General features: G+C 40.4%; 1 protein-coding gene across 10 annotated transcripts; it reads left to right on the forward strand.

Annotated features, from left to right (window-relative positions):
* The first annotated feature begins 285 nt into the window (after positions 1 to 285).
* TRUB1 (TruB pseudouridine synthase family member 1) lies at positions 286 to 26,483 on the forward strand. Of its 10 annotated transcripts, none has more exons than XM_085555288.1 (8): positions 286 to 443; positions 569 to 664; positions 3,895 to 3,950; positions 16,874 to 16,955; positions 21,806 to 21,878; positions 23,055 to 23,274; positions 24,290 to 24,346; positions 25,707 to 26,483. In XM_085555288.1, the coding sequence occupies exons 1-8, from the start codon at positions 311 to 313 to the stop codon at positions 25,737 to 25,739; spliced, it is 750 nt and encodes a 249-aa protein (XP_085411414.1). In that variant the 5' UTR covers positions 286 to 310; the 3' UTR covers positions 25,740 to 26,483. The 10 variants fall into 10 exon arrangements, with proteins under 10 accessions (XP_085411414.1, XP_015722879.2, XP_085411419.1 ...); XM_015867393.3 differs by having other exon boundaries at positions 23,055 to 23,194; XM_085555293.1 differs by having other exon boundaries at positions 23,055 to 23,139.
* The last annotated feature ends 1,393 nt before the right edge of the window (positions 26,484 to 27,876 follow it).

The following is a 27,876-nucleotide window of genomic DNA, read 5'->3' on the forward strand; positions in this document are numbered from 1 at the left end:
GTTATCAGAACTTTAACTAAAAGTCGGGCCCTAATCCTGCACATCCTTGCGTGCTGTAAGCACAGCTGGTACAGCCAGGAAGCCCTGATACCAGCACCCAGTATGATTTCCTGGGGCCAGATGGAACATATTTTGATAAAGGGCATTAAATCGAGCTTCGACGGGAATCAGCTGGTTGTACAGCCCAGCTCTAAGGGGGAAGCCGCTCTGTTGGGATTCCAGCCCCCCACTCCCGGCGCTCCGCCCTTCCTGACTGCAGACTACGTTTCCCAGCGGCCTTAGGGCGGCGGGGCGTGCTGTGTTTCGGAGCATGGCCACCGGGGAGCTGGGCGGCAGGTCGGCTGAGAAGCTCTTCTCCCTGAGCGGGTTGTTCGCTGTCTACAAGCCCAAGGGACCCACCTCGGCCGCCGTGCTCAACCTGCTGAAGGAGAGGCTGCTGGCAGGTAGGTGGGTGGGCGCTCCGGCTTTTGGGTGGCAGTGGGACGGGCAGTTGAGCTCGGGGATGTGCCTGCCCCTTCCTGGGTCCTGAGGTTGTTTTGTAACGCCTTCTTTTCATTTCTGTTTGCAGAAGCTGGTGTGCAAACAAAGCATAACAAAAGGAAAAGGCAAGCCTTGAAAATTGGACATGGTGGAACTTTGGATAGTGCAGCTACAGGAGTTCTGGGTAATGAGGAGTGCAAATACAGTTACAGAACGAGCATGGGAAGCACGTGTGTGCCTACATGTGAAGGTGGGGGGGTGGTTTGGGATACATGCAGCAGACACTGTGGCTCTGGGTTACTGGAGTTACATTTGTCCATATAAATGAGTTACATTTAAATTACATTTACTTTACATTTACATTCAGGCCCTGGGTTACATTTCCTTTTTGATTAATTGTACACATGTACATGTTGTTTCAAAGTTCCTGAAATAAGCAACTTTGTTGGTTATGGCACACATTCGTTACACAACATCCCACCATGTATCCCACCATATTTCCTAAATATAGGGGTTTGTTTTGTTTTTAGTTAAGCTGGGGATTCATAGCCATCATAATTTTTGAAGTATTTGTTCTTAATGCGTTTCTGGGATTTTGAGGGAACCTGTGGGGGTTATAATACTTGTCAAATAAAGAATGAGTAACAGCAGTTCAGGTGCTGTTTTCTAGAGGCTCAGTGCAGAAGTGTTTTTTTGCTTGCTGTCCTATCGTGCTCATTAAAGAACAGTCATAGACGATCTCCGCAGACTCCTTCCAACCCTTGTGATTCTGTGCGAGGTTTCACTTTCTAATCATAGAATCATAGAAGGCCTGGGTTGGAAAGGACCACAGTGCTCATCTGGTTTCAACCCACCTGCTATGTACAGGGTCACCAACCACCAGACCAGGCTGCCCAGAGCCACGTCCAGCCTGGTCTTCAGTGCCTCCAGGGATGGGGCAACCTCCTTGGGCAACCTGTTCCAGTGCGTCACCTCCCTCTGTGTGGAAAAACTTCCTCCTGATATCCAACCTAAACCTCTCCTGTCTCGGTTTAAAACCATCCCACCTTGTCCTACCTGTAATAGGAACAGTACTTTCAGGGAATGTTTGCAGAGATTGTTGCTTGTAGAAGTCTATATATGCTGATAATTGTTCTTGGTCACCTGTGAACGTTTTGAAACATGCCCCTCTTGGGCTGGAAGGGAAGCACTAACAGTTCTTGTTCTGGTTTCCTGTGCTGTGTGACCACTCACCAGACAATACTGTGTATCTGGCTGAAGTGGATGCTTCCATTTTGCAGGGTTGTTCCCTTTGAGCATTTTGCTGTTCATTGTGGGAAGTCAACAGCATTGATCCAGAGGAGAAGAAAAATCTCTTGTCATCCTTAATTGCTTCTCCTAGTGTTCTCTGATATCCATCAGTCTCCAAAGCCAGCTCGTGTGGTATGACAAAAAGTACTTGGGTTTGATATGCTTGGTAAAGACAGAAGTGCATCACCTTAATATGGTATAGATCGATCCAAGAAGGCACAGGATGCTTCATTCCACTGCCATACAAAGCACACAGAGGAAAATCAATGGTAGTTAGATTGGAAAAGACAAGACTAGAGAGGAGCAGGAAAGGCCATGTGTTGAGATATCTTGGGGATTTGGTTAAGATGATTAAGAGAAAAGAAAGAATGTGAGAGAACACATCTTATGAATGACTCAATTCTGCCTTTTTGTTTGTGGTAGGAGGGGGAGGGAAGCTTTCTTTCCTCGTGCATTGTAGTGTAATAAAGTATTTATCTTCTAAAATGTAACCTTTTGTTCTTTCCCACTGTTTCAGGAGTTGCATATCTGCAACTTCATTCATTTGAATTGCTGATACAAAGTCTTGCTTGGTGTGCAAAGTGTACTGCAAATGACTGGGCAGATGCACTTTAATATTCCTTTTTGTATGCACAGCAAGTGTAGATGAGGAAGAAATTTGGAGGCAGAGATCAGTGATATGTATGGCACAAATGATGGGCAATTTATGGACCAGGTGGCAAACGACAGCCCTGTGCTGGTGGGGCTCTGTGTCCTAGGGAAATCTAAGCCATGTATAAAGAGGTAGTGGCAATACTTCTGAAACTGAAGTAGGTATTTTTAAGTCCAAGTTATGAGTGATGTCAGTGTGTTGCAAGAAAACTGCCTGGTTATAAAGTTTTATGTGAGCTTATCTCCATTTCTCAGCCTTGCTGTAGTTCTGTCTGGTGAATTTGACAGGAACAGGCTGAACTGAAGGTACACAGAAGTGCAAGGACGAGGGTGTGTGTGACTGTAAAAACCCTGAGGAGCAAGAGGAGAATTACTGAGAATAAGTCTTATGAATCTCAAGAGTGTTAAGATTGAGAAATAGAGCACAAACGTGATTTTGGTTGATTTTTTTGTTTTGTTTTAAATAGTCATTACCAAGCTGGATGCTTCTGGCTTTTTGACTCGAGTGAGTACAAAACTGATTTGTTTCAAATTCACTTAACTCCTACAGTTTTATTAAAATCAAGGACAGAAGCTGTTACGTATTCCTTAGCTTGTATATGAAAAGAATTTCCCCTTTATAGTTCAGGAAAGGTGAAGGTGACCCTTTATTATTTAATAGTAGGAGAAGTGTGGAGTAATTCCTTACTTTCTCATCAACACTTTCTTTTTCTTTCTTTTTTGATATGACACAGTGGAGAATTTCTGCAATGAATTGTAGTAGATGGAATGGTGATGTTCTCAGAGATGTGTGTTGTGGCAATGTATCCGACTCATCCCTGTTCATCTTCCTTCTATTGTCATTGTTTCTTTGGATTGCTGTATGTGGAGCAAATCAATAGGCTTATCCAAGGCAAGCACCTTGTTGTAAAACGCTTTGAAGTAAAATGTAAAATACCGCCTTTTCCCATCTGCTTCTCTTAAGAAGGCCTGACTGATCATTACTTTGCAGAATACTGATTTGGGATGGAAAAAACAATGGTTTGTACCTATACAATAATAGGGGGGCCAGACTATGAAAGATTTCTGACAGCCTGGTTGGACCTTTTGGTTAATTTGCTTTGTTGCTGTGACTCCGATAAGCTGTTTCATTATGCTATCTTGGCTGTGTTACTCTTTGCCTCTATCAGCATTTGAAAGGCCCATTTTACTTGCAGTGCAGTCCAGATTCATTATTAGCGAGCCAAAGCTTTCATCAAATGAGAGACGGGGTTAATTGCACTATCTGTTTCTTTGGTGATTAAAAGATAAATAAATCTAGGAGTCGAATTAAAGCATTTTGAGAACTAGGTGAAGCTTATTTGTCTTCTGCTGTAAACTTCTTTATTTCTCTAGTACCATTTTCTGAGCATCAGAGCTTCTCTCGTAATGGTGTTGAATAAGGGAAATGCAAAGCTGGTTTAGATGTGTAATTTCTCTTTCTGTCTTTTGCAGTGGTTGGTATTGGAAAGGGAACAAAATTGCTGAAAACTATATTGGCAGGTTCCAAGGTAAGGAATGCTATATGATTTGTATTTGTGCTTGTTTGTTAGCCTGATATCTGTTTTTCTTTCAAGGAAGAGCTGCACCAACATATGAATATCTGAAATGTCCAGTATAGTCATTGTAAATAAGTACGACTGTTCCTTTTTGTATTTAGACTCGTGTCTGGGCTGGTCATTGAATAACCTTTATTTGTCTTTATTTTGCTGATGAGTTTTAATAAAGGAATAATTCCTATTTTGCAGGAAGGTAGCTATAATATTTTGCTATTTTCAGCAAAGAAAGATTGAGAAGCCATAATAAAAATGGCACTATAAGAGATGATTTTGGAGGATAATTGTGTATGACAGTTCAGTTTCTGGTTGCCTCTCATACATGTAGATAGCAGAACTATGATTTAGCTTACAGTAACAGATGATGTTTCTTTCTTCTTAAATGCCAGGAGGCACCTTTTTGGAATTATGTCTTGTTTGTGACAGTAGCTTTCACTTCAGATTCTGCCCACTTTAGACAGGTGATCGACAAACACATGGACAAGCACATGTAAGAAGTTAAAGGGAACAAAAGCCTTCTGGCTGCATGAGATAAACCAGACTGGAGTCCTGGCAGATAGCAATCTTGTTGATTGCTGCTTTCGATTAGTTGTGCTGCGTCTTTGGTGACTGTGCTCCAGATTGTGGGTATTGCTTACTGAGCAGGTGCATGTTCTCCAGGAATAATCTGCAAGAGTTGATTCCTTCTTTGCAAGTGAAATTCTGTGGTTTTGGCCATTACTTTTAAATGAGAATTTTAGGTAAGTCTGACGGATAGAGAAATCAATTAAGCCTTCCTATCTTGTACTCAAGGAAAGTCAATAGTAGGCTCAGCAAATTGATAGCCTTTCTAATGCATTTTATTTTCCTGTTTTTCCTGTTCTCTTCTGGTATGAACAGTAAGCAGCTGGAGTTGGATTTACAGTTGAAAGGTGAGAAGTTAGATGATAAATCCCAATGCGTGTTCTGAATGATTCAGACATCACATTTCTTATAAAACACACGTTTCTATCTGAAAACCTACAGACACCTGGATTTCTTTCCTTGGCTATGGGCAGAACTGAGATTAAAATTAATTTGGGGTTAGAATAGATATTTGAATAGGGGAAAAAAAATCAAATTTTAATCTTTGCAATTTCAAGAATAAAGAACAGCAATTCAGCTGAAGTCAGCTCTTATGTTTCTCATGACAATCTGACCAGTTCTTGCTTCCTAATTGCTTGCACTTGAGTGACCAGAACCTAAGTGCATCCATGAAGAAGCATGCTGCAGCAGTGAATAGTGCTTTTGTAGCAGCTTCTCTACCTGAGCCTGCTGTTCTGGGAGGTTTCACCAACGATTTTGTATCCTCCTTGCCCTCTGTTGCAGCTGCCTTTAAAATCCCAGATTTAGAATTCTTCTGGCCTTGGCTTAGTTGATACTTCCATGTGTCATCCATCTCCTGTGACCTTTTTCAGTAGATATCTGCCTAAAGCAGACTGGTCTTAGTTCTGAGAGTCTATGGGTCAGTTCTGAAAATAGGGCGATATCCAGATCTTCAGGTAGAAGTGAGTTCCCAGCCTTCCTTAGGAAATGATTTATCTTGTAGTGCTATATTTTTCTATGTAAGTCTAACCTATCACTTGACGTCTCCCTTCTGAGTACTTAAGAGATACACTGAACTAATTCAGCTAAATTATGTCATCACAGGTGAATGTGTGGAAATTCTTGAATTCTAAACACCTGAAGAGCCTCTTAAACTGATTTCTTTCAGTGGAAGCAGCTCTGGTGGATGAAGTAGTTTCTATTGTTTTGACAGAAGACAGCATACGTACAAGCTCTTTTGTTAGCTCCGGAAGGCTTAGAGCTGCTATTACAAGAAGGTGGAAAGGGGGCACAGAGAAGAAATGAGGGGTGAGGACCTTCCATCAATGTCTTCCATCCAGATCCACTCTCACCTGGCATTAGGTCAGTGCACACTGTGCATGAGTGAAGATGCATCCCGATGGCAGATCTACTATTCATCTGCAACTGTTCATGTTCTGGTGTGGCAGAGGGTGTGAGGTAGCTAGCATCTGTGCCAGATGGCATAGCAGTCATAAGCTTTTGTTTGGAGCTTGTCTGCCTCAGCTTTCTTACTTTCCATTTATACTTTGGTGACTTTGGCTCACGGTAACTCAGGAGGCATGAGGAAGTTGATGCATCTGCTTCAGGCAGCTGCCTTTTGGTTTTGACTGTGCATACAATAAAGGCTCACGTCTTAGCAAGAGATCTGATGCAGATAAATTAACAGCTGTCTAAATAGATTTGAGGATTTTTTTCTAAATGTTTTATGCTTATGCTATAAACTTGTACTCTGATTTCATCTTCTTACCACTGTGGAAACTATAGTGTCTGCTGAAGCTTTTTCTTTTATTCTGCTTATTTTGATAAAGATTTGGCTGGACTGGCTGGGCGTCTCTGGTTAGGATTTATTGTTTCATTATAGGAATGTATCTTGTAAAGAAACAGTTCAGTCTATCATTGTTGGCAGCAGAGCTATGCTGAGTGGCCAAAACGTATGTTTCTGCAGTAAACTCCATATGGTGGCTCTGCCAGAGATTGGACTGTTTCTGTATATTTTTCCCTTAAATGTTGTGTGAAACTTTCCTGACTCTGTGTGGCAGCTATGAACATTATCACTCTATTTGCAACTTATGCACATTATACAGGGAGTGTTACTCATCCACTGTAGATTGAGTTCTCAGCTGGTGCTCTGTTGGTTTGACCTCCTTATGAATTAACTCAAAACAAATACAATTGTGTAGCCAAGGGCAATACCTAGTAGGTAACGTTCCAGACCTCACTGAATTCTTAGTATTTATCCAGAATTAAAAATATATGTAAGCTGGTTTAGTTTTTGTTTGCTTTAATTTTTTTCAAGCGAGAGGTAAGAACTGAATCCTTTTGGAGAAAGATAAATACTGAACATTTAATACCAGTTCCATAGGGAATTGCTCTTCCATCTCACATTTTGGGATTGGACTTGCCAGGACTTTTCTCACTGCATTATTCAGAGTATTTTATTGTGTTTGCAAAATATAGACAGTAGAATGAGGAACTATTTCCTGCTTCACCAGGAAAATAAGTAATTTTTATTATCATAAATCGTTTCAGTCTTGTGGGTGACTGGTCTGTCTCAAACAAAATACAGAATTGGCTTTTTGGGATGGACAAATGGAGCAGAGAGTGCTAGCTACTAGCACGATTTCCCAAGTGGTACTTATGTTTTAAAACCTTTTATCTCCTTGAATGTGCTGGAATGTTGGTACAATAAGGAGAAATAGCTGGGGACTTAACAGAAGAGAAGAATAAAGGAATAGCAATAAGAAGTGTGATTCTCCTTTGTGCTAACGCTTTCTGTTTGGAGATGTCTTCCAACAATGCAGCATTTATTTTTAGATGGGATAAAACTGGATAATTAAAATGTTTAGGCTTTAATTCCGTGTTTATTTTACATTCTTTTCAGTGAGGTAGCATCTGGGCTTGCCCCAAGCATTTTATTTGCATCTTAAAAGTGTGAATGAGAAAAGGACTTGGCCATCCATCTAACTGTGCTTGAAATCATTGCTTCTTGATGAGCAGAAGGCACACATGCTTTATTTTCATCTGAGGGTGTACGATAATGTCATGGTCTGAAACCCCAAGAGCTCAGTGACATGAGGGGATTTTGGTGTTTGCACAAGTTTGGGTATGGAGCACTTAAAATAGAAAATCTAATGTCAAAAGTTCAGGCTTCTCCAGAATAGAACACTATCCTAAATAGATAATAATAATTAAAAAAAACCTCTGGAGAGAGTAAAACATAATCTCCAAATCATTGCAAGGGCTAGAAAGAGAATATGGACAGAAGAAGGATACGTCAGTGATATGTGACAATTTAGACTTCTTATAATTGGAAAAACTTTAGCTTTTATGAATCCTGGATGGGAAGTGATTACGAATTCATTGACAGGCCTTAATACTTAGCATTTATCCGATGAAAGAGGGGTAGAATGTGTGTAAGAGTAAATTGGACATCACATATGAGAATTTTGGAAGCATAGAATTGTTGGAATTTGAAGGAACCTTTAAAGGTCGCCTAGGTCAGCTCCCCTGCAATGAACAGGGGCATCTACAGCTTGATCAGGTTGTTCAGAGCAATGTAAGTCACTTCTTGCATTGTAATTTGTGGCTTAGAATTTGTGTATTGCAGAATTGTTTCTCCTGGGGGTTGAGACCAGATGCTACAAAACAAGGTGTCCATGAAAAAGGTTGTTGCCTCACTTTACTTCCTGTGATTGTCTTACTGTCCTAAAAGATTAGGCTTTAATTTGTATCCCTTTACTTCTCAAACATAAAGGTTGCTAGCTTTCTCCATTGAATTTATTTATTTATTTTTTACGTCATTCACTTCCATCTTTAGGTAATGAGTTCAATCAATTAATAGTGCATTGAAAAGAACATCTACTAGTCCTTGTAAGAAACAGAACTAATGAACCCCTTTCTTGTGACTTCATTTGCTTACAGCTCGTTAGACACCAAAGCCTCGTGTGGGCAGTTTGGTATCCAGGAATATAGAGGGGCTCCCTCTGGGACCTCTTTCTTTGTGGAAACTCTAATAGGTGGTGTTCTTTTTTTTCCTCTTCAATCTACCTATTTTCCTGAGATTTATAAGAACTCAAGATCTCTGAGAACTCTATTCTTCCGCCAACATTTGTGTGTTTTCACATTAATATGTACAACATGATGGTATAAGTGCTAAATCTTAGGCAACCCTGTTTTTCTTTTTAAAGAGGCTTTTTTTCCCCACTGTTTTAAAATGCATTTCTAAAGCAGTTTGTGCTTCGGTTCATGTACATGAATTATGAGTGTAAGAAAATACAGTTGACTTTCCTTTTGAAGGATCCTCTTGGTTGTGTGTGCTCTTATTTTAAATATAAAAATCTCTCCTGCATCACCAGCAGAGATCTTTGCCTCATCTGTCTTTCTTTTGGAGCTAGTAAGATCAAAGCTATGTATTCATACAGTGCATAGGGATGTTCTGTTTTCTTTTTTGTATTCTGATACTTTTAACATTCTCTCGGAAGGGTAAGGTTTGTGGGTAGTAGTAATGCTTTTTTTATTAGATCTTTTGGTATAGTAAAGACAGTCTGGCATTTGAACATGCAAGCACTTTCTTGGGTCTGAAATAGAAGATATGGATTTTAAAATTAAATGTAATTTCAGATATGTTTTGAGAGGTAGGTGTATTTTAGACCGCTTCTGAAAGAAAATGCATTAATGCTCATGCCTGTGGTAGACCAGTGGTTTTGGTTGGGCAGGCAGATCCAGCAGGTAGCACCCCAAGGGTGTTCCATACGTACCGATGGGCTGCATTTTATGACCTGCTTTAATAAAATGGAGCAAAAAAATAACTCCCATGTGGGTAGCAAGGTTCTTGTTAACAACCATGTGAACCAGGCTTCCAGTCACAAGGCTGGGGCATTACTATTGCTTGCTGGGTGGTTCATCACATGGTTTTTTGGTGGTGTTTTGCTTCCAAGCTGTGCTCCTTCCATATCCAGTGATTTATATTTGTCGAAGGAATCCAAGTGGTACTGGTCAGATTGCAACCCAGCGCTTTCACATGGAAATTTTTACTCAACACCTTCTTGTTTTTTCACTCTGTGCTGCTCACCCTTTTATTCTCACAACTCCTTGTTTGTGTTACCCCACTCACCCAATTACGGGTCTGACTGAATCTGTTTGTACTGAGATGGAAGAAGGAGCAAAACAGAGTGCTGTACGTGGCCTGCTCACTTAAACAGTATGGACTGCAGTGACATAAAGCACCAGTACTTTGCTAGCGTTCAAGCCCAAAGAAATTATTATTTCCTTACAAGGAGGGTGGGAGAGGAAAGAAAGATAAGGTTATCTCCTAGGGGAAGGAGAGTGCCTGGTGTATTATACATTGTGGAATGTGAGGGGGTTAGTGTGAGGTAACATTACACTGTGTCATAAATCCAACATCTCTATTGAGCCCAACTTTTTTCTGAGCCCAGTGGAGTTATGAATTTCAGTTCCCAGACTTGTTTTGAAAGGTGTTTTATTGGTTTCCCTTGAGTAACAGGACTGGCAGATCAGAGGAGGAGTGATTGTTTTATGAGCATTGTTAACCTACAGGCAGATGGATGTGTTTCAGCCCTTGTGGACTGGGTGATTCATCCTGACATGCAGTGGTTCCTTAATTTCATCCATTTAGGTATTGTTTTTGTGTGTTCAGCAATGTACATTGCATTCCTGAAATGCAGATAATGGGGCAGAAAAGTCTTGTCTTTTCTGTTACCTGGTATTTTTATGGTATTGTGCAAGTACAGAAGGAGGTCTTAGGTGAAAATCATTATCTCTACAACTAAAACTTGTCCTGCTTATGTCTGTAGTCTATTACAGCTGTAGCCAAATCCTGCTGTGATACTGTTTGCTTTGTGTTTTAACCACTACTAACACCTGAAAATCTTAGCTGAACGAGAACTTGCTGTTATAATTCCATGCCCTCTTTCCAGAGGTGTCTGGTTCACTTATGTACACTCAGCATGTTTTTCAATCTTGTGTGTATTATTGTGTGTTACTGATAATGATTGTCTCAAGAATAAACTAAAGATCAATGTCAGTTTATGGAAGTACAGTCTTCCTTCTTATTTTGGTATCAGGAAGATGCATAAGAAAAAGGCTGGGAGGCTGAGTGAGTTATGTTGCTTTTATGTTTTGAGAATGTGCAGAAGGTGTTATCAAAACTTGAAGTGGTGTCTGTACAAAACAAAATGCACTGAGCAATGTGAAGCCCACACAGTGAAGCATACAGAAATTGGAAAGGGCTGAAGCAGTACCTGGATAAAGTGGTCTTACCAAATACACATTGGTAGCCTCGTCATTATCTGTTATTTCAGTCAGGTGGTATATTTCTTTTAGCCTGCTTTTTTTCCTGAGAAATAATAAAAAGAAGTTGATGTGAATACCTGCTCTTTCCTTACCTGCCCAGTATCCCCAAAACACAGTTGTAGAGCAAGAAGCTGTTAGATGGTATAGACAGCTTTCCTGCTGCAGTACCATTAGTAAGCTGGCTTAACATGCTGTGTATTGCTCAAGTTTCTTTTATGTTAACCCTGGAGATCTAAGCTATTAATAGCTCAGCTCCATGCTCTATTAATATTCACACTTTTTTAAACTGTTGGAAATATTGCACCTATTGTGCTGCAGAAGCTCTTTCCACCAAAAATGCTGAATGTTCTAAGAGCATGCTGTAGTGTGACTTTTCTTTCATTTGCGAGGTCAGTGCTGCCCTTTCTCTCTTGACCTTCCTATAATTGTGTGTGTCTGTGCTACACATACAGGTATTCCTTATGTTCATTCATTCAGAAAACAAAAAAGCTATAAAAAACAAACCCAGGGCAGCAACATGGCAAGGCCTTTTCTATTATTAAAAGTCTAAGGAGAAAAAAAATACATTAACAGGTTTAAACAGCTGTTCTGCGTTGTTGTCTGTAGTGCTCCCTTCAGGTGCCATAGAGATGCTCTTAGCTCTGCCTTTTAGAACTTGCAGCATCTTTGGATTCACCAGAGGCTTCCCTGCTTTCAGTTTTATCTGTGAATTTTATGTGAGTGAAGTTTTACCCCCTCTGGAGATACTGTCTTATTTCTGGGCAGAGAATTATGAATTTGCTTAAAACTGTTTCTCAGCCGGGAGCTGAAGGCTGTCCGGGTTTATTTTGTATGCTCTGCAGCGTAGGCGCTAGACAGCAGAATGAGGAAATGGGTAAAGAACAGGTACTGAAGCTGAAAAGAGAATTTAAGAGCCAGCCTGAGATACCTTGGTGAGTGTGATAGGTTCCTACAAGACAGTGTCAGGAAGGTTTTAATAAATAGACTTTGGTTTCCATGCAGCCATTACTGCATGCAAGCCTTCAGTGCCCCCTTGGGTATTATGAGCCTGTGCTGTGTCCGTGAGTGACACACAACCGTGATGTTGTCTAGGGGGACCAAGTTTTCCTGTTGCTGTTGGGGTTGTTTGGTGTCTGGTTGTTTTTTCTCCCACTGCTTTCCTCCCCTCTACCTAACACCAGAACTTAAACTTGCTGCCTTTTTCAGTTACCCCTTTGTCTTCTCTCAACTCCAGGTAAAGCATCTCCTCTGGGCTTCCTCCTACTGGTGGTTCTGCTCCTTCACTTTGAAATCCCATCACTCCATGTGCTTGAACTCTTTAAATAAGCTGACATAAGAGGTCAGAAAATCCTGTTAGTCCACAAGTAAAGATCAGATAGTTCTTCAGCAATGACAGTACAATTACAGCTTCTGGCAGAAAATAAAATTTAGTGCAGGCTTAGCACAAAGTCAGCTTTTTTAGGATAAAAATGGATGGTGAAGTTGCAATGTTTGTGTATTTTAAGGGGGCATGTTTAGTGTTTGTTAATTTTGAACTTGTTTTATCATAAAATACTGAGCTCCTCCCTAATCCCGCAGCCTTAATTTTGCCTCTGTGCAACCTGCTTTTAAGAGATTAGGGCTCTTTGTTTTTAATATATTGAAATCTACTTAGTGCGAGTGCTTTGTTTTGGAAAATAATTGAAACTATGGCAACCTTCTTTTCTTTCAGTGTTTTTGTCTATCTCGTGTACTCTCTGTTTTGGTGTATGTTAGCATACTAGAAACCATTGGTACCTTCAAATGTTATGGGAAGAGCAAATAGAAATTATGCAACTACTAAATCCAGAGTATGCGAGTTGTACTTTACATGTCATGGCACACAAAGTGAATGTCAGTTTTAACCTGAGAGTTGACAGCCTTTTTGATATCTCAATGGCCTAGGTCTACAAAAATATCACTGCATGTACCAGGCCTGTAGGTTGGATGGAGCAGACACCAATGCACTACTTGTAATCAGTGCTTGCCTGATCTCATTCATGTTCCCTGAAGCACTTGGGTTTTCTGATTTGCTGTTGTTGTGGTTTTCTTTTTTTGTTGTTGTTCCTTCAAACTTGTCAGCCACGCGCAGGCATCACTTTGCATAAATTGACTTTCTGTTTCTAGCAGCTCTGGTTGCTCTTTCTTGGCTTCCAGTCTCTTGCATGTGGGCCGGAGCCTTTATTTATTTTCCTTTTACACTTTTGTGTTCAGTTGCTGCTGCGATTAGAAAATGGGTCATCCTTGGATGAACTCTTTTGAACTGTCTCTTGCAGGAGTTTGCCTTGCTTCAAAGTTCCTGCATTGGGAACCATCTTAAAATCTTCCTGACAGCTACTGGTGACCTTATTTCATAACTCTGTTTCTGCAGAGTTCCTCCAAAGCATTTCTTCTCCGTGTTCGAGAAAAGCTTTTAAACATGTTGTAATTTATGATTTCAACTGTCTGGCTTCTTTCCCAAAATAATAATAAAAAAAAGCTCTTTGATATATTAACAATTAAAATGGAGAAGTTCCGTTCCACGTCTGTCTGGCATTCACACAGATAAGTGGGGCAGACGTGCCTGGCAGTCAGCCCAGGGCCTTCAGAGCTGTATGGCTGCAGAAACTCATGAATAGGAGACGGCTCTTCCTCCTCTTCTTCCTCTCACATTTAAATTAGTGTACAGGTAAAGTCCCGTCCTTTCTCTTGCTGTGTTCATACTTTCCTTTTCCTCCAAGCTTGTAGCAGGATTTGTCTAAAATTGGATTTAGAATCTAAAAGCCAAATGATTGCTCTTCTATTAGTAAGATGTTATTGTAGGCATTGTATTTATCAATTGTGGGAATTCTATGGTTGTAGCTGAAACAAAATTTCTCAGTACGTGATCTTTAGGATTAGTAGAGGGTTTGATGCTTCTTTCTTCAAGGTTCTTGTCACCTTGTTTTCTTAGGCACAGCCTTCTAGGCACGTCCCTCTGCTCACAGGTGTGGCAGCAGCCGTGTGGCTTCCAAAGCACAATACACATCTTTCTCATCTTGTTGGGGTTGCATGCACCATGTATTTGTATATGTATACCCCAGTCTGCTGAACGCTTTTCATGTTATATCGTCATCGATTGCAGTGTTTGTCATCTCAAAGCATCTTAAGGTTGTTCCTTATACTTGAAGGCTTCTGATTGCTTTGTCTCTGGTTGCACTTGTCATAGCATCAAGAAAAATGTTTTCTAGACAGCAGAGATCTTTAGCCATTCCCTAATGCGTGATGTGGTATGAAGGTCTGTATCCCCTCAGGGTTATGATGTTCTAACAACTGGGAGGCTTTTGGAACAACTGAGAACACCATTAGAAGTTGAAATTAATGCACAATGCTTCAGTGTATACAGGATATGAGTGGGAATGCTTCATCTTAGCTTTTAATATGCCACGCTTGCATACTGTAGCTTCCTATAAGGGGAAGCTGAGATGCTGGTTTTAATCTTTAAACCATTTGAGTCTTGATCTCTTGAGATAAGCAGGGGGAAGGAGCATAAGGGCTATCCATTGGCAGTGTGCTCTGATGGGCTGCAGAAGCTGGGTTGTTTCATCTTGCAGTCTGGAGTTGTAAGGCTTTTCCACTGCATGCAAGATCTACTACCTTGGCTTTTTTGTTTCAGGTTGAGTGGGCTGAAGTCAGCATTGTTGTGAGCCATTGCCAGCTGTGTTCCTGCAGGAATTTGTAACTTGAGAGCACAGGAGGAATGTTGCTAGATATGTTTTATGAATCCGGAAGAAATAAATGATTGTCAGCACAAGTGAGGAAAGGTCACCAAACACTTGCTGGATGACTCAATCCATTGGGCAGTTGTGGGGCTGTGTGAGTTAGAGGCTAAGGATTGTGAATGCTGGATTTAGACACAAAATAAGAGGAATGATGGATTAAATCTGGACTCTCATCTTACCTTGTATGATGCCTGGGTCCAAATACTAACAAAGGGGAAGTAAACCCTATTAAGTGATTAGGAAGAATTATGGTGTATAATTGTAGGTGTCCAAGGACGCTCTAGAGACTGATATGTAAACCAACTGTAATTCTTAATTTCCTGACCTGTTCTACCCTTCTTAGTGGATTATTGTATTTCTGACTTGAGTGTTTTGTGACTCTTTGAAGGCTCCTCTAAGGAATGACAATCTGTGGCTAGTTTTAAGGTTTTTTTGTTTTTGTTTTTTTTTTTGGCTGGCTTTTTAAGGACGGCTTTCTCTTTTTTTGCAGAAACCAAAGGGCAAGTCAAGTGTTGAGCTTTGGATTGTGTGGTTCATACTGTTTGTGGTTTTCATATAAACATATTGTATTACTTGCCCACTGCTGGGAGATCAAGTGAAGCTTATTATTAAAACAGGCAGCCTGACCCAAAACAGAATTAGGAAGAAAAAGTGCATTCAAAATGAAGTAGTATCAGTATTTTCATTTGGAGATGTTTAATCAGAAGAGGTACAAAGTTTTCAGATTTTAAGTTCCCCCAAACTGCTCAGATCATTCACTGTGCTATAATCGTTAAGACCCTCTCACATTTTTTTTATTAACCTCTAGAAATAACTGCTGAATAGTGTCTCTTTCTAACTGTGCTATTAAAGTTAAGAACTAGATCATTAAATGTCTCAGAGTGCAAGCAATTTTATGGTCCTAAAAGCAGATGATGTACTGTAAAGTTGTTTATTGTGGAATGGCCTTCAAGCCTTCATCCACTCTTCCTTTTCTTTTCCATACTTTCCTGAAGTAAACATGACAAATTACAGGTAGATATTTAAATGCCTGATTTTGCAGTTTCTGGTGATTTAGGCATCTTCAGTGTTTGGGGAAAAAAGTATACTTTGCTTAGCTTACAGCTATTTTTATAGTGAAGTGCAGTCCACTGCCTCTTGTCTATTTCTGCTGCTTCCATTTACTGGCAATTGCTTGAAGAAATACATTCAAGTGGCAGGTTGTCACACAGAACAAAATCAAGACATGTCTTAGTAGTCACATTCTGTAGGTGTGATTTATATTCCCACACTGTTATTGCTTGAACTTGTTGGTTCCTTTGCAAGGATATGTAAAAGAATAAATTGCATCAAATTGTAAAATGTTAGTGCTTCTACCTGTCTGGATGCGTTCCAGTCAAATTTGGCCAACCAGGTTCTGAAAGGTGTCTTTTTATGTCTTGGTAAAATTCTTACTTGCTCAGCTGTGGTGATTTAATTGAACCTTGCCAGCTTCAGTAGGTTCTGTGTTATGTCCACAGCCTGGCAGTAATTGTGGGTTAAATGTGGCAATATTGACTAGAGCTTCTGTCCTGGGAACAGGTTGAGTGCTTGCAAGCTACAAATACATGTTGAAGATAAATCTTTAGGCAATAGCTGCTTGAGGAAATGCCCTGAAATAGAAGTATTCTTTGAAGCCTTTGATGTCTATCAGTGGCCTCAATCTCCATGTGATAGGCATAATGACCTTACTGCGTTCCAGGTGTTCACAACTCCTCTGGCTTTAGGCTATTGTATATCGATGCATCTTGGGATTGAGCTGTTGTAATGCTGTAACTTGGAACCTTGGAAGTGGTGTTTTGCTTTCAGTTGTGAAGTTTTGTGTGCTATAAAAACAAACAAAAAGATTGTGATAGAAGAGAAAAATTGTGCATGAAAAGTACTCTACTTGGCTTGCTTAAGTATTGATATATGATACCTTATGGAGACTTTCTGGTTTTTAGCATGCTGTAGTTTTCTTTATGATGTGTTTATAGTTAGGAGTCAGATCAGTTGTTTCTTCCTTGGCTTTCTAGAACTGAAGTTGTAGGCCCATGTAATGCAGCATTCAAACATCTTTTGAGTTCCTTCTTATCTCTACTTTTGCTTACCCAAAGGTGTAATTCTTCCTGGTTTCATCTGAAGTATTTACTTTTTTGCAGGCATTTAAAGAAATAAACAAGAAAACCTTGAAGATCTGATTGTTCTTTTATTTTTCCTTCCCAGAAGTACACTGCCATTGGACTACTGGGCAGAGCTACTGATACGTTAGATGCTACAGGAAAAGTAACTGAAGAAAAGCCTTATGGTAATCACAAATGAATCAATATGCTTGATGTTATTTGAAGGCATAAACGGACTATGTCATGGAAGAGTGGAAATGATGTTTGGGGCTCTGTGAATTAAATTTAAATGTGAAATCAAACTAAGATTATTTCATCTTCAACTTCAGTTCTCATCTAATTCAGTCCAGCTTCATGCAATTATGTCCAGTGTGAGTGTTCATTTCTTGGCCGGGGTGGGGGGAGAAATCAGTACAGTCAGTAGATTAAGAGGGAGAAAATAGAATTGAGCAGGACTGTGTCATTTTAAATCTTGAGCAGGCTGACAAATGGCATGCTGTGTCCAGTAAAATTTTCCTCTTTCAGTGTGTAGTCTCATGAGTCCTCTTTTAGTAACGCCCTTCAAGGCCGGTAGAAGAATAAAGTACTCAGATCTTCCCTCCAGGATGTCTGTTTAACTACAGACTTTGTGACATAAAATGAGGATGGCATAAGCTTCCCTCTACATATGTTTACCTACCAAATCTTGCTCTTGCTTGCGGTCTGTGTCCTAGCAACTTTAGTGTGTGAAATTTTCTGAACCGCAGAGCAGAGCACAGGGGCTTAGGAATGAAATACATACGGAATACATAACAGTGATGAATAAGGTGGCTTGCATTCCATTATTCAGCCCTAGTCTCCTTTCTTCTGTAGTCCTTCTTTACACAAGGCATACAAGCATGAGTTTGTTGTCCAACTTAAACCTCATGAATCAGTCCAAATTGCATTATTTGCTGGGCAGTGCTATTTAGAGATGTTGGAACATTTGCTTTTGCTTCAGAGTTTCTCTCTGAGCTTCTAAAGACCTGAATGCCAGCATGGTATTGAGAATTTCTCATTGCCAATATTTGGTGATGACTGGTAAATGCTTTCCTGGTCTTTTCTAACTCTCAAAGTGGACTGCTGTAGCTCTGCTTCACTGAGTGTTCACTGTAGAATGCTCACAAAGAAACTGTGGATTACCTTTTCAAGTAGATGAAGCCCCCACAGTCAATTTAAAAAAAAAAAAAAAAAAGTAAACTAAAGTTATATGAAACACTACTCTTGCTTTTTAACTCTGACTTGCCGAGGGCACACTGAATATACATTGTTTTCATGAGCATTTCTTCCAATGGCAGCTGTTTTTACAGTACCTTCTACCTCTGCACCGCATCTTGCATTAAGTTGGTTTAGCTTTTTGGTAGACTATCTGCCATGTAAGCTTGAGGAACTAGTTTGGATTAAAAACAACCTTTTTTCTTTTTACTTGCTTGTCATTTTGAAAACTGATATCAATCCCATGGCAAAGCTCAACATGCTCTTTCACAGAAAGAAGTATTGGCATTGATGAGCCAATACAGTGCTGGACTGGGGACACTGCTTCCTTCAGGAAGAAATGCTTATGAAATTGGTCTGCTGCATTCCTTATTCAAATCAGATTCTGATTCTTCCTAAAGAAGGATTAGAGAACATGTGTATTCCTTTTTCCTTCCTTTTCTCTATGCTACCTGTGTATTTTCACTTTCCTTCCTTACCTTCCAGTAAAGCAGGTATTTCTCATCTCCAGTGTTTTCTCAAAAAAGCTTGGGTAACTCACCTCTAATCTTAATTGCTACTCCAGGAGCATACACAAAAGACATCTGAGACAATTTTCAGCATTTCTTGACATCTAGATGGTTCCTGGGAGATGCTGAGCATCTGCTAGGGAATGCAAGCTCTGCAGTGCCAGCAGAATGCAGGGCTGGGACCTGGAGCAGGAGAGGGCAGTAAAACAGCCTTCAGGATATGTAAACCTGCTCTGTAATAATTCCGCTGGACTCAAAGAATAAAGTGCCTGAAGAAAGTTACCTTCTATGAGAAAGTATCAGATTGCAGTTCTTGAGGTGATTCTAGGTGGCACTTTGGAAAGCTAAATGTTGTGGGCTAAGTTGATCATAGTGAAGGATGTGTTGGAAAGAACTGATTGGACTTTATTCTTCTTGGACTTCTGGTAGTTTTTGTTTGCGTTTTTTTAGCAGAGAGAAAACTTGTATTATCACATGAGATTTACTTAAGGTTTCATGCTGCTCCCAGGCTATCGGTTGCTGACTTCGGAAGCAGCAAGGGTTTTAGTGTTTCTCAGATATTTTCTTAGGAACTCTAGTGTTTGTAGCCTTTCTGTGACTACAAATAGGAATGTGCATTCTGAAGCTCGCTTCCTCCCAGCTGCTCACAGACTCCAGATTTGGGGAATAGAACTCCTTAGGGCTTTTTCCATGTTTCTGCTGATTATGCTACTCAAACTTTTAAATGCTGTTCTTTCAGCATTCTGCTTGTCTGTTTGCAGTTACATGCTGCCAGATTGAACTGAGGCCAGTTTCTGTAGTTTCCTTGGACAGTTGTGGCTAATTCTTCTGGCCTTATATTCTGCTTTGGTAGGGCTTGTTAGCAAACACAGGGCAAGGTCAAGTGTGGGCTTCTGGAGGCTCTGGCACCTTTTGGTTTGGTAACTTCTATGGCTTTCTATATGATTACAACAGGAAAACATTTCTGCAGTCATCAGCACTCAGAAGCACTGCTGTTCTTGAAAGTTTTCATTCTAGGAGCCCCGAAGCATTCTGGGTGTTTTTAGGATATTGGAGTTTTGGGTGCTGGTAGAATCACAGGGGAAGTTCCAGTGGAAGAAGCAGTCTGTGTTTCTGTGTTACATCATGTAACCCCACTGTTGGTGTAAGGAGTTAAGGAAGAAATTTAGAAAATAGTGATGAATTAAATTTATTTCAAATAGTGTACACACAGAGCATCTGTGGTCATTTTGTTTGAACCTAGGGCTGTCATTACTCCTGGGGATGGGATGCATTTGTCCCGTGGGACGAACTGAGTCCTGAAGCAGGGCAACAGTTCCTTAACCTCTTACGAAAGTGCAGAGCCCAGCTTCTAGCAAATCTTGTGTTCTGGGATGTGACAGATGAGAATATTTGGCATTTGCAGTCAGGGTAGTGGGGAGGGCGGGCTTGTTATTGGTAGCAGGAATGATAAGGATCTGCACCAAGTATGTACTGCAGAAACCTCTCTCTACCCCTTGATCTTAGAGAGTAGAGAAGGGAAGTCACACATGAGAGAAACTTTGGGAACTGCAGAAACTATTCATCCCTTATGGATGTGCTTATATTCCGTGCTTGACAGAGGGTTGAGTCACTATGTTGCTCTAAATTTGCTGTGGAGAGGAGCTGTTAATGTGCTAAACTCAAGCCTATGCCCAAGGGAGGGAGCTGGGGGCACAGGGCCAGAAGGGAGATATCTCTGCTGGGCAGGAGTGAATTCCCTTCTACCTGTATGGTGGATTCAAGGAGAGTGGGAGCTGAAAGGCAGTAAAGGAGTTGGTTTGCAGTGTGGCTCTGTGCCCTGCACAGCCTTGAATCCAGTCTGTTGTTTGGGACAAATGCACAATTTATACTAGTTTAGACACAGTGCAACTGTTTGTTTGGGTCTGGATTAATGGGGTATTCATCGGTGTCAGATTGCTGGGTAAAAAGTCCATCAGCTTCCTGTAGGGATGAGCAAGAATCCAGCACAGCCCTTAGCACAAAGGCAATGCATGCTGGAGCGGAAAAAGTAAAAGCAATACAGTTTCAGATTGTTGGAGTTGAATTCTGACTACCTTGAGCCATGATGTATCACAGAATACAAATATGACTTATTCTATATCTCAGTAAACTCGCCTGTAAGTGTCTAGTTTGATAACACACTGCACAGCTTTGTAAATGGCTTTATACATAGTTCCTCGCCTGGGAATTTCTTTTTCCTTAGACATTAAATACTAAAGTCTAGCCCGAAACAGTGTGGAGTTTACAAGAAGGCTGACAGGATCACTGGCACCGAATTGAGTCAAGCTAACTTTTCTCTATGATTTTGCTGTGATACATTGCTAGACTACAGTAATGCAATCAGATTGAACTGATGGTGTAAGAGGCCCTTCAGAAGAAGATCCAGACTTAATGTGCAAGCAATTCTGTCCTTTCTGCTCCACATTTTGTTGTGTGTTGCTCTCTCTCAGTATCCCTGGCTGACCTGTGTGCCTTGCAACCTTGCTGTTAAAAACACTTCTGGAGACACTGGTACTTCTCAGGGACAGCAGGTGCTCCTGAGGCTGCATATTGTTCATTGTGGAAGGGAGGTTCTACATTGCCACCTTCAGAAGTTTCAGTGAAAGAAACTTCTTCCTTCTTATTTTCAGCATGGAGGACATCTGTTTTGTAAGGGCTGCAAGTGCAGCTATTCTTCAGAAGTTAATTTCACTTATGAGGCAGAGGACTAAACAGTTACTGAAGTGCATTGTGATTGCAGATCTCATGTACAAAAGTACAAATACTTTCTAAACAAATTAGGGATTAATGTAAGTTCTACTGAATAGCTGGGCAAGAAAAAAGTGCAATGTTTTTGTTTTCCAGTAACCTGCTGTATTTTTCCCCTGTGCTTAGGCGCTCTTAAAGAGAAGTTCCCAAGGCCAGATGAGCATTTTCATCTTCTCAGACCCTTAGCAAGGGTTAGAATGGACAAGATTTGTAATTTTTCTGTAGTTCCCAAGAAAAATTAGTTTGTAGTCCTGTTAGAGAGAAATTGCATAACGGAACTATGTACGTAGGGATTTCTGCCCTTCTGGAAGAGTCCAGACTGCCTTAATCACCTTGGACTGTTTGTTCCATCTTGTTGCGCTAATTCACACTCCTACCTACATTCTGTTTACCTTCCTTTGGCATTGTTCATCCAATCTAAATTCAGACGAGGGGAACAGCTTTTCATCTGTTTGCAAAACATGATTGGTGCCATTAGGCCAATGTGAATAACCATTGTTAACACACTTCTTTTCTTTTGACAGACCAAGTAACAAAAACAGATCTTGAGAATGTGCTGCAGAAGTTCACAGGGGACATAATGCAGGTTCCTCCACTGTAAGTTCCACAACTTTCTGAACTCTCAGATGTTGGGACTTGCCAACAGGAGTTGGTTATGACAGAAATAAAGTAGAGACATTTTGGCAAGAAAGTAGAGGCCATGTAGACTTAAAAGTTTAATGTTCGCAACTGCAGGTCGTGCTGCTTTGAACATCCAGCTCAAATGGCAACCTGGAGCCTGTTTTGTTTCCAAAGAATAGCAGTCTTAAGTAGCTCTTGCAGGGCTGGGGGAAGTTCTGTCCTGTCTTCTGGTTAGAAGGGAAGGCTTTGAGAATTCAATTTTAGTTACAGAATAGGGAGAGGCTTACTAACATCAGCTTGGAAGTTCCTTAAATGTCTTCAAGTTAGTTTTCTGAATACTTTAGAGTAGGAATAAATTGTTAGTGATTTGAAATTCCGTAGCTTTACCATTTTCTTGTAGTCAGGTGAGCCATGGTAACTGGCAGTATGCAAGTGCTTAGCTTGTGACAGATGGCTTTTTTGGTGATTTGAACTAATGTGCTTTCCTCTGCATTTGCATTGGCTTGGTTACTGTGGCTCCACTGTGAGCCTTGTAAGGTCAGTAATTCAGGAGGTGTTCTGTTTGCGTGACCTTTTCAAATTACCTTCCAGTAATTTGAGCAAGATCATTTTCGATTTTGTTATAGCTGTCTTTCTGTCAGGGCCAGAGTGGGAGCTTTGGATAAAATTTAATGTTCTGAATGAAATTATTGGATTATGCTTTTGTCTTGAACACCCCAGAACGAGGCCACATAACCTGACAGCTGCTGTTCAGGGAAGACCATAGTCTGAGTAAAGTTGAGCCCAGTGCTCACCCCAACATAGCACTGAAGTAGCATGTCCTGTAGACTTCTTAGTGATGGAATGTGTTGTACCTCTTATAGCAACTCCTTGTTTTCATGAACTGTAAACTGAGGGATGAAACACCTAAATCTGAGAAACAGTAGGTAAATTGAGGACTGTTGCTTGTTTTCCAGTTTACATAGCTACTGGTGAGTGAGATTTTGTATCCAAGAGATTTCAGAAGTGCTTGCTAGGTTTAATGTTCTTGTGTGGGAGCATGTAGAGAGGATTAGAAGAATAAGTGTATGCTGTTGTGGTACAGTATTAACAGGAGGGGAAGCTTGTTCTTTTACAATTGGGTGACACATTTTTCATGCTCTATCTGATCAGCTATTCTGCTTTGAAGAAGGATGGAGAAAGGCTATCAACTCTAATGAAGAGAGGAGAAGCGGTGGAAGCAAAGCCTGCTCGGCCAGTAAGAGTCTACAGCCTCTCTCTGCAACAGTTCCAGCCACCACTGTTCACACTGGGTAAAGGCCAAAGATTATTACATAGGGTGATGCTACCAGCTTGTTTGTTAGTGCTTATTGACACTCAGAATGGGACTAAGGTATTGAAATTGTTTTCGTTTCCCTCATCTGCTTATTTTGGTGTGAGCCTGTGTGCAGAGACTTTCACTTTGCAGTAAAAGCACCATATTTTGGTTTTAAGTTAAGCTGATTATGTGTAATCTTTCTGTGAGGGAGAATTCTGAGAGGCTGGTCAGCGGATTATTTGCATCTGTCCATGATTTTATGACCTCCAGCTCACTCCTCCTTTCTCAGGTCTGGTTACTTCACCTGACCCATTCTTTTGCCTAGATGCCCAGAGCTGCTGACCAGCAGCTGGGGCATAGTATAGGGGACAGTATCAGCTATTGTCAGGCCTCTTTCTAGTTTGCAGAGGCAGGATCTTACGCTTTCTTCTGTCATACATTAAGAAGCACATTAATAAATCAAAGATCCTGTTGTAAATGTTTCATGCTGCTCTGAGGTCTGGATAATCTTTTGCACTGGGGCACTACCTGATTGACCCGCAATCCTCTATTGGACCAGATTGTATATGGTGAGCAGGTCTGAGAGACAGATCTCAGTGCTGTGTTGCTTCAGGCCTTACTTTCTGGTTGGGTGACCAGAAGCTGATCACTGACAGCAGGGGAAGTTAAAGGGGAATTTTAAAATGTCAGCAGCTTTCATTGGAGTTGCCCAAGTGCAGTGTCTTAAAAGCACTGAAAGCTATTTTAGGTTATTCCTAAAGTAACTTGGTTTCATCATTAGAAATATGTAACAACCTTCTGAAACCTTAAAAATGAATGGAACTGAAGCATTTTTAACATACCACAGCAAGTACTTAATTTCTAGTGAGTTAATTCAGTTGCCATTGTATTTGCCTTCCCTCCTGTCTGGCTTAGCAATCTCACCCGCACATATGTTACAGGATGAATAATTGATGTTGCATCCTATAAATATTTTATCACTGGGTTGTTTGCTTGGTGCATTTTTACATTTGTTTGGGATCATGGTCTCTATGTGAAGTAGATTTCACATTCTGCTGGCAATTTACCATGTCACCATTTAACATTCCAGATATTGAATGTGGTGGCGGCTTTTATGTCAGGAGCCTGGTCAGTGACATTGGCAAAGGTGGGTATGAGGAGGTAAAGAAAGTGATGGTTTTGGGAAGTAATGTGTCTGCTTATAGAAAATTCTTGCTATATATTTTTTTGCGTCCAGCCACCAAACATAGGTCCTGTTTTGCAGCTTTTTGTTGCTATCACTTGCTTTTAAGTACTAAAGTATGTTCATTGGGAGCATGAAGGAATAAAGCCTAAATAATTGCTAAAGGGCTCTGGGGGCTGGGGGGATAAAAATGGAGTGAGGAAAAGCACTGAGCAAGAAAATGCAAGGCAAGGTGGGAATCTTTTTTTCCTCTCCTCCATATGTTAAAGCTAACTCAGATTAAGGGTGAGAAGAAGCAGAAGAAAGATTCTGCCTTTTTAAACATTATTCATTGCATTTTGAAAACAGATTGCACAGAACGTTACCATGCACATAATAAACCCTGTCTGCTGGAAAGTCTTGTTCATTTGTGATTATTTTTCTAGTGCTTTCTTTTTCCTTCCCCTGTACCACGAATGGTGTTGCTTTCCCACAGGATTATTTGTCTTGCATCCTGTATTTATCAAACTGCATGATGGAGAACAGATAGTCCATTTCAGTATTTCTTTTTTTTTTTTATTAAGTGATATGTTTGCAGACCAAAAACCAAGCAATGTGAAAGAACCCTGTGAATTTCAATGTTATTGCTTGTGCTTAGGCAAGTCAGGGATTCTTCTGCTATAGCCTCCTGTGTATGCTCGATTGTGTTTAGTCACTTAAACACACCAAGATAAAATCTCTTCCCAGCTGGCTCTTCTTCAAAGCATGAAATGCAGGAAAAAATCTTCTGCCCTCTGAAAGGGTGGACAAGAATATTCTCATACACCCATATGCTTACGAGTAAGCTCCAGTTGTTCATATCTTTGGTAACTCCTCATTATGTAATTGTGTCCTATGTGTATTTAACCCATCAGAGGATCTGTTTATATTTCAAATGTTTCCATATCTTAGTTTATGTTATCCTATTGAGTGGCACAGGGATACGAATGTCAAAATTCTTCTCGAAGACAAAAATGCTATGGCCTCTAAGTGCATGGAGAATCAGCACATGGTCCCCTTAGTCGCTTGTGAATACGGAATGTGCTGCCCTTATTTTATGTCATTTTTCTTTCTGATTTAAATCTTGAAAAACTTCCAGACAACTTTCTGTCAGATTTTGAACACTTACTACACTGAAAGATCTATTGAAATCAAAGGAATTACTTGCCTCAGACTTACAGAGATGTAAATGAGTGATGAATCCTCATTTCAAACTAAGCAGAGCAATGAAGAGGGCTACATATAGAAAAATGAATTAAATTTGACCACGCATTTCTTGTAAATTCTCATTTCTCCTGTACTGTAGAACTTTCAACCTGTGCCAGCATACAAGAGCTGACCCGAACCAAACATGGACCGTTTACGCTGGAGGAGCACGCGCTTCATGAAGACAGATGGACAATTGATGAAATTGCACAATCCTTAGAGCATTGCATGTCTCTTTTCCCAGGAGAGCAATCTCATAAAAAATTTAAGACAGAGCTTCCTGAAGAAACTGCTGTGAGCCGTGAAGATAAGTGATAAGTTGGGTCAAGGGAAAAGACTGAATGATTGAGACGTTTTTAGATTGGATTGGGATTGTCTTGCCTTTTGTGTAAATTTTCAGGTCAGTGTGAGGAGGGTGACAAAATGCAGTGTGAGACAAATGGTTCTTTTGTTTTCTGAGGCTCAAATATGCACTGAAAACATCCAGTGCCTGCTGCTCTCTGCTCTGTTTATTTCTCTCATTACATCCTGTAAATTGTTCTGCCACTGACGTCAAGTCTGCATAAACTTTTAAAGAACTTATAGGGTGCCCTACAGCTGTTGTTACTAATCCTTCAATAAAAAATTACAAACCTTAGGATTTACTGAATGTGCTCCAAAGAAAACCCCTTTTTTTTCCTTGACAGATGCTTCCAAACACTGGAGTACCATGGTGACAGGACTTTCATAGCTGCAAGGGTATATAAATGTGGAGTGGCAATTTGTTTTCTTGAAATCCATTTGGAAAATGCCCACTCTTCTGTAGTTTTTGCTATGCAGATTGTTCTTTCAGTCGAATGTAATCCAGAATGCATTAAACCTAAATGCTGATGTTTCAGGTGAGGTCTGAAATGGAGTTATAAGTGAATAGTTTACAAATTCAAAGAGTCTGTAAAGGTAATTGTTATGTAACTAGTGCTCTGAAAGGTGCATTCATCATTACAGGTATACATATCGTATTCTTGTATGATGTCCTACATGTTGATAATCTGTCATTTCAGGTACAGTCAACTGCTTTGTCTTTCATAGTAGGGCTTTGGGAGTTGAATTCCACAGAGCAGGACTTGAAGCTGTGTGGGCAGCAGTGGGGTCCAACGTGGAGATTCTTGAAACCATTTTGGTTTGCTGGGGCAGTGAATGCTTGCTTAATAGTTTGCATATTCGACAGAATTTGATTGCACTGATGATTTCTCAATGATGCTTCCCTAGAGGTTCTCAAAATGACTAAGAGAGGGGGCTGCTGGTGTTTAAAACACATCCAGATTGTTCCTGTCTGTCTACCAGACTGTCCAGACAGGGCTTTCATATTTGTCCCCATTCAATAATCCTGTAGCACATCTACTTTTCTCCTGTCATGATGAATGAAAGGAATAGTTTTATCACGTGAATATCTGGGATAAAGCCCTGCATTTGAAATAGTCACTGAAATGCCAAACAAGAGGAGTGGAGAGGCTGCAGTTCCATGCTGCTTGCTGGCCAGGTTGTCTGCTGTGGCACTGCAAAACTCCTGCACCATTAGCATCAATTTTTGGTTCTCCGTTTGGCCACTCCGTTCTCCGTTCTCTTACTCTAGTGACTGAATGATGGGAATGCAACATGGGTTATATCCTGTGGGCGTGTCTTTCATGGATGTGAAACTTTGATTTAAAGACTCTGTGTTACTCACGTTGCTGCTTTCCATGGTAAGTTGCCTTGATAGCTAATTACCTAATTACCTCTGTTGTATGAAAGAAATGACATTTTAGACCCAGTTAGAAAATCCACACGCTGCAATTTACATCTCTGCACCTTACATAAAGCAGCTTTCTCTATGTGCTGGTGTTATGTGAAATGATTAAGTTCCAACTTGGCTTTCAACTTCAGAAAAGAAGTAAATATCCTGAAGTTTTTATCGCAAGGTACGTTTCCAGACAAGTGTGGTTTTTATTTGTTTGCTATAAAATAAGGAACTCAAGTCTCTGCAAGATTAATGAAGCTCTCTTTTGATTGTTTTTGGAGGAGGATAGAGCTTATCTTGTGTTGTCCAGTAAACTGTTTTCTTCTTTTTATGTATTCTTAGAAAGAACTTAAGGGGGAAGCATTGAAAATGCTGCACACACATCAGTGTTAGAGCACTGCAGCAGTACCGTGCTTAATGTAGAATGCGGATGAAGTAACTGTGATAAAAAATCTTGATATAAGAAATAGAAGAAGAGTTGTGCTAAGTGAGACTGCAGGGCGATTCTGGGTGT

The sequence above is a fragment of the Coturnix japonica genome, chromosome 8, assembly GCF_054131305.1.
Source record: "Coturnix japonica strain WE chromosome 8, WE-NBRP24, whole genome shotgun sequence".
Taxonomy (NCBI): Eukaryota; Metazoa; Chordata; class Aves; order Galliformes; family Phasianidae; genus Coturnix; species Coturnix japonica.

What these genes read in the sequence shown, in the direction of transcription:
- TRUB1 (XM_015867393.3), top strand. Translation starts at nt 311, where the DNA reads ATGGCCACCGGGGAGCTGGGCGGCAGGTCGGCTGAGAAGCTCTTCTCC. An exon ending in TGCAGCTACAGGAGTTCTGG is followed by an intron (nt 665 to 3,894) that starts GTAATGAGGAGT and finishes TGTCTTTTGCAG; the next exon opens with TGGTTGGTATTGGAAAGGGA. An exon ending in GGTCAGTGACATTGGCAAAG is followed by an intron (nt 24,347 to 25,706) that starts GTGGGTATGAGG and finishes CCTGTACTGTAG; the next exon opens with AACTTTCAACCTGTGCCAGC.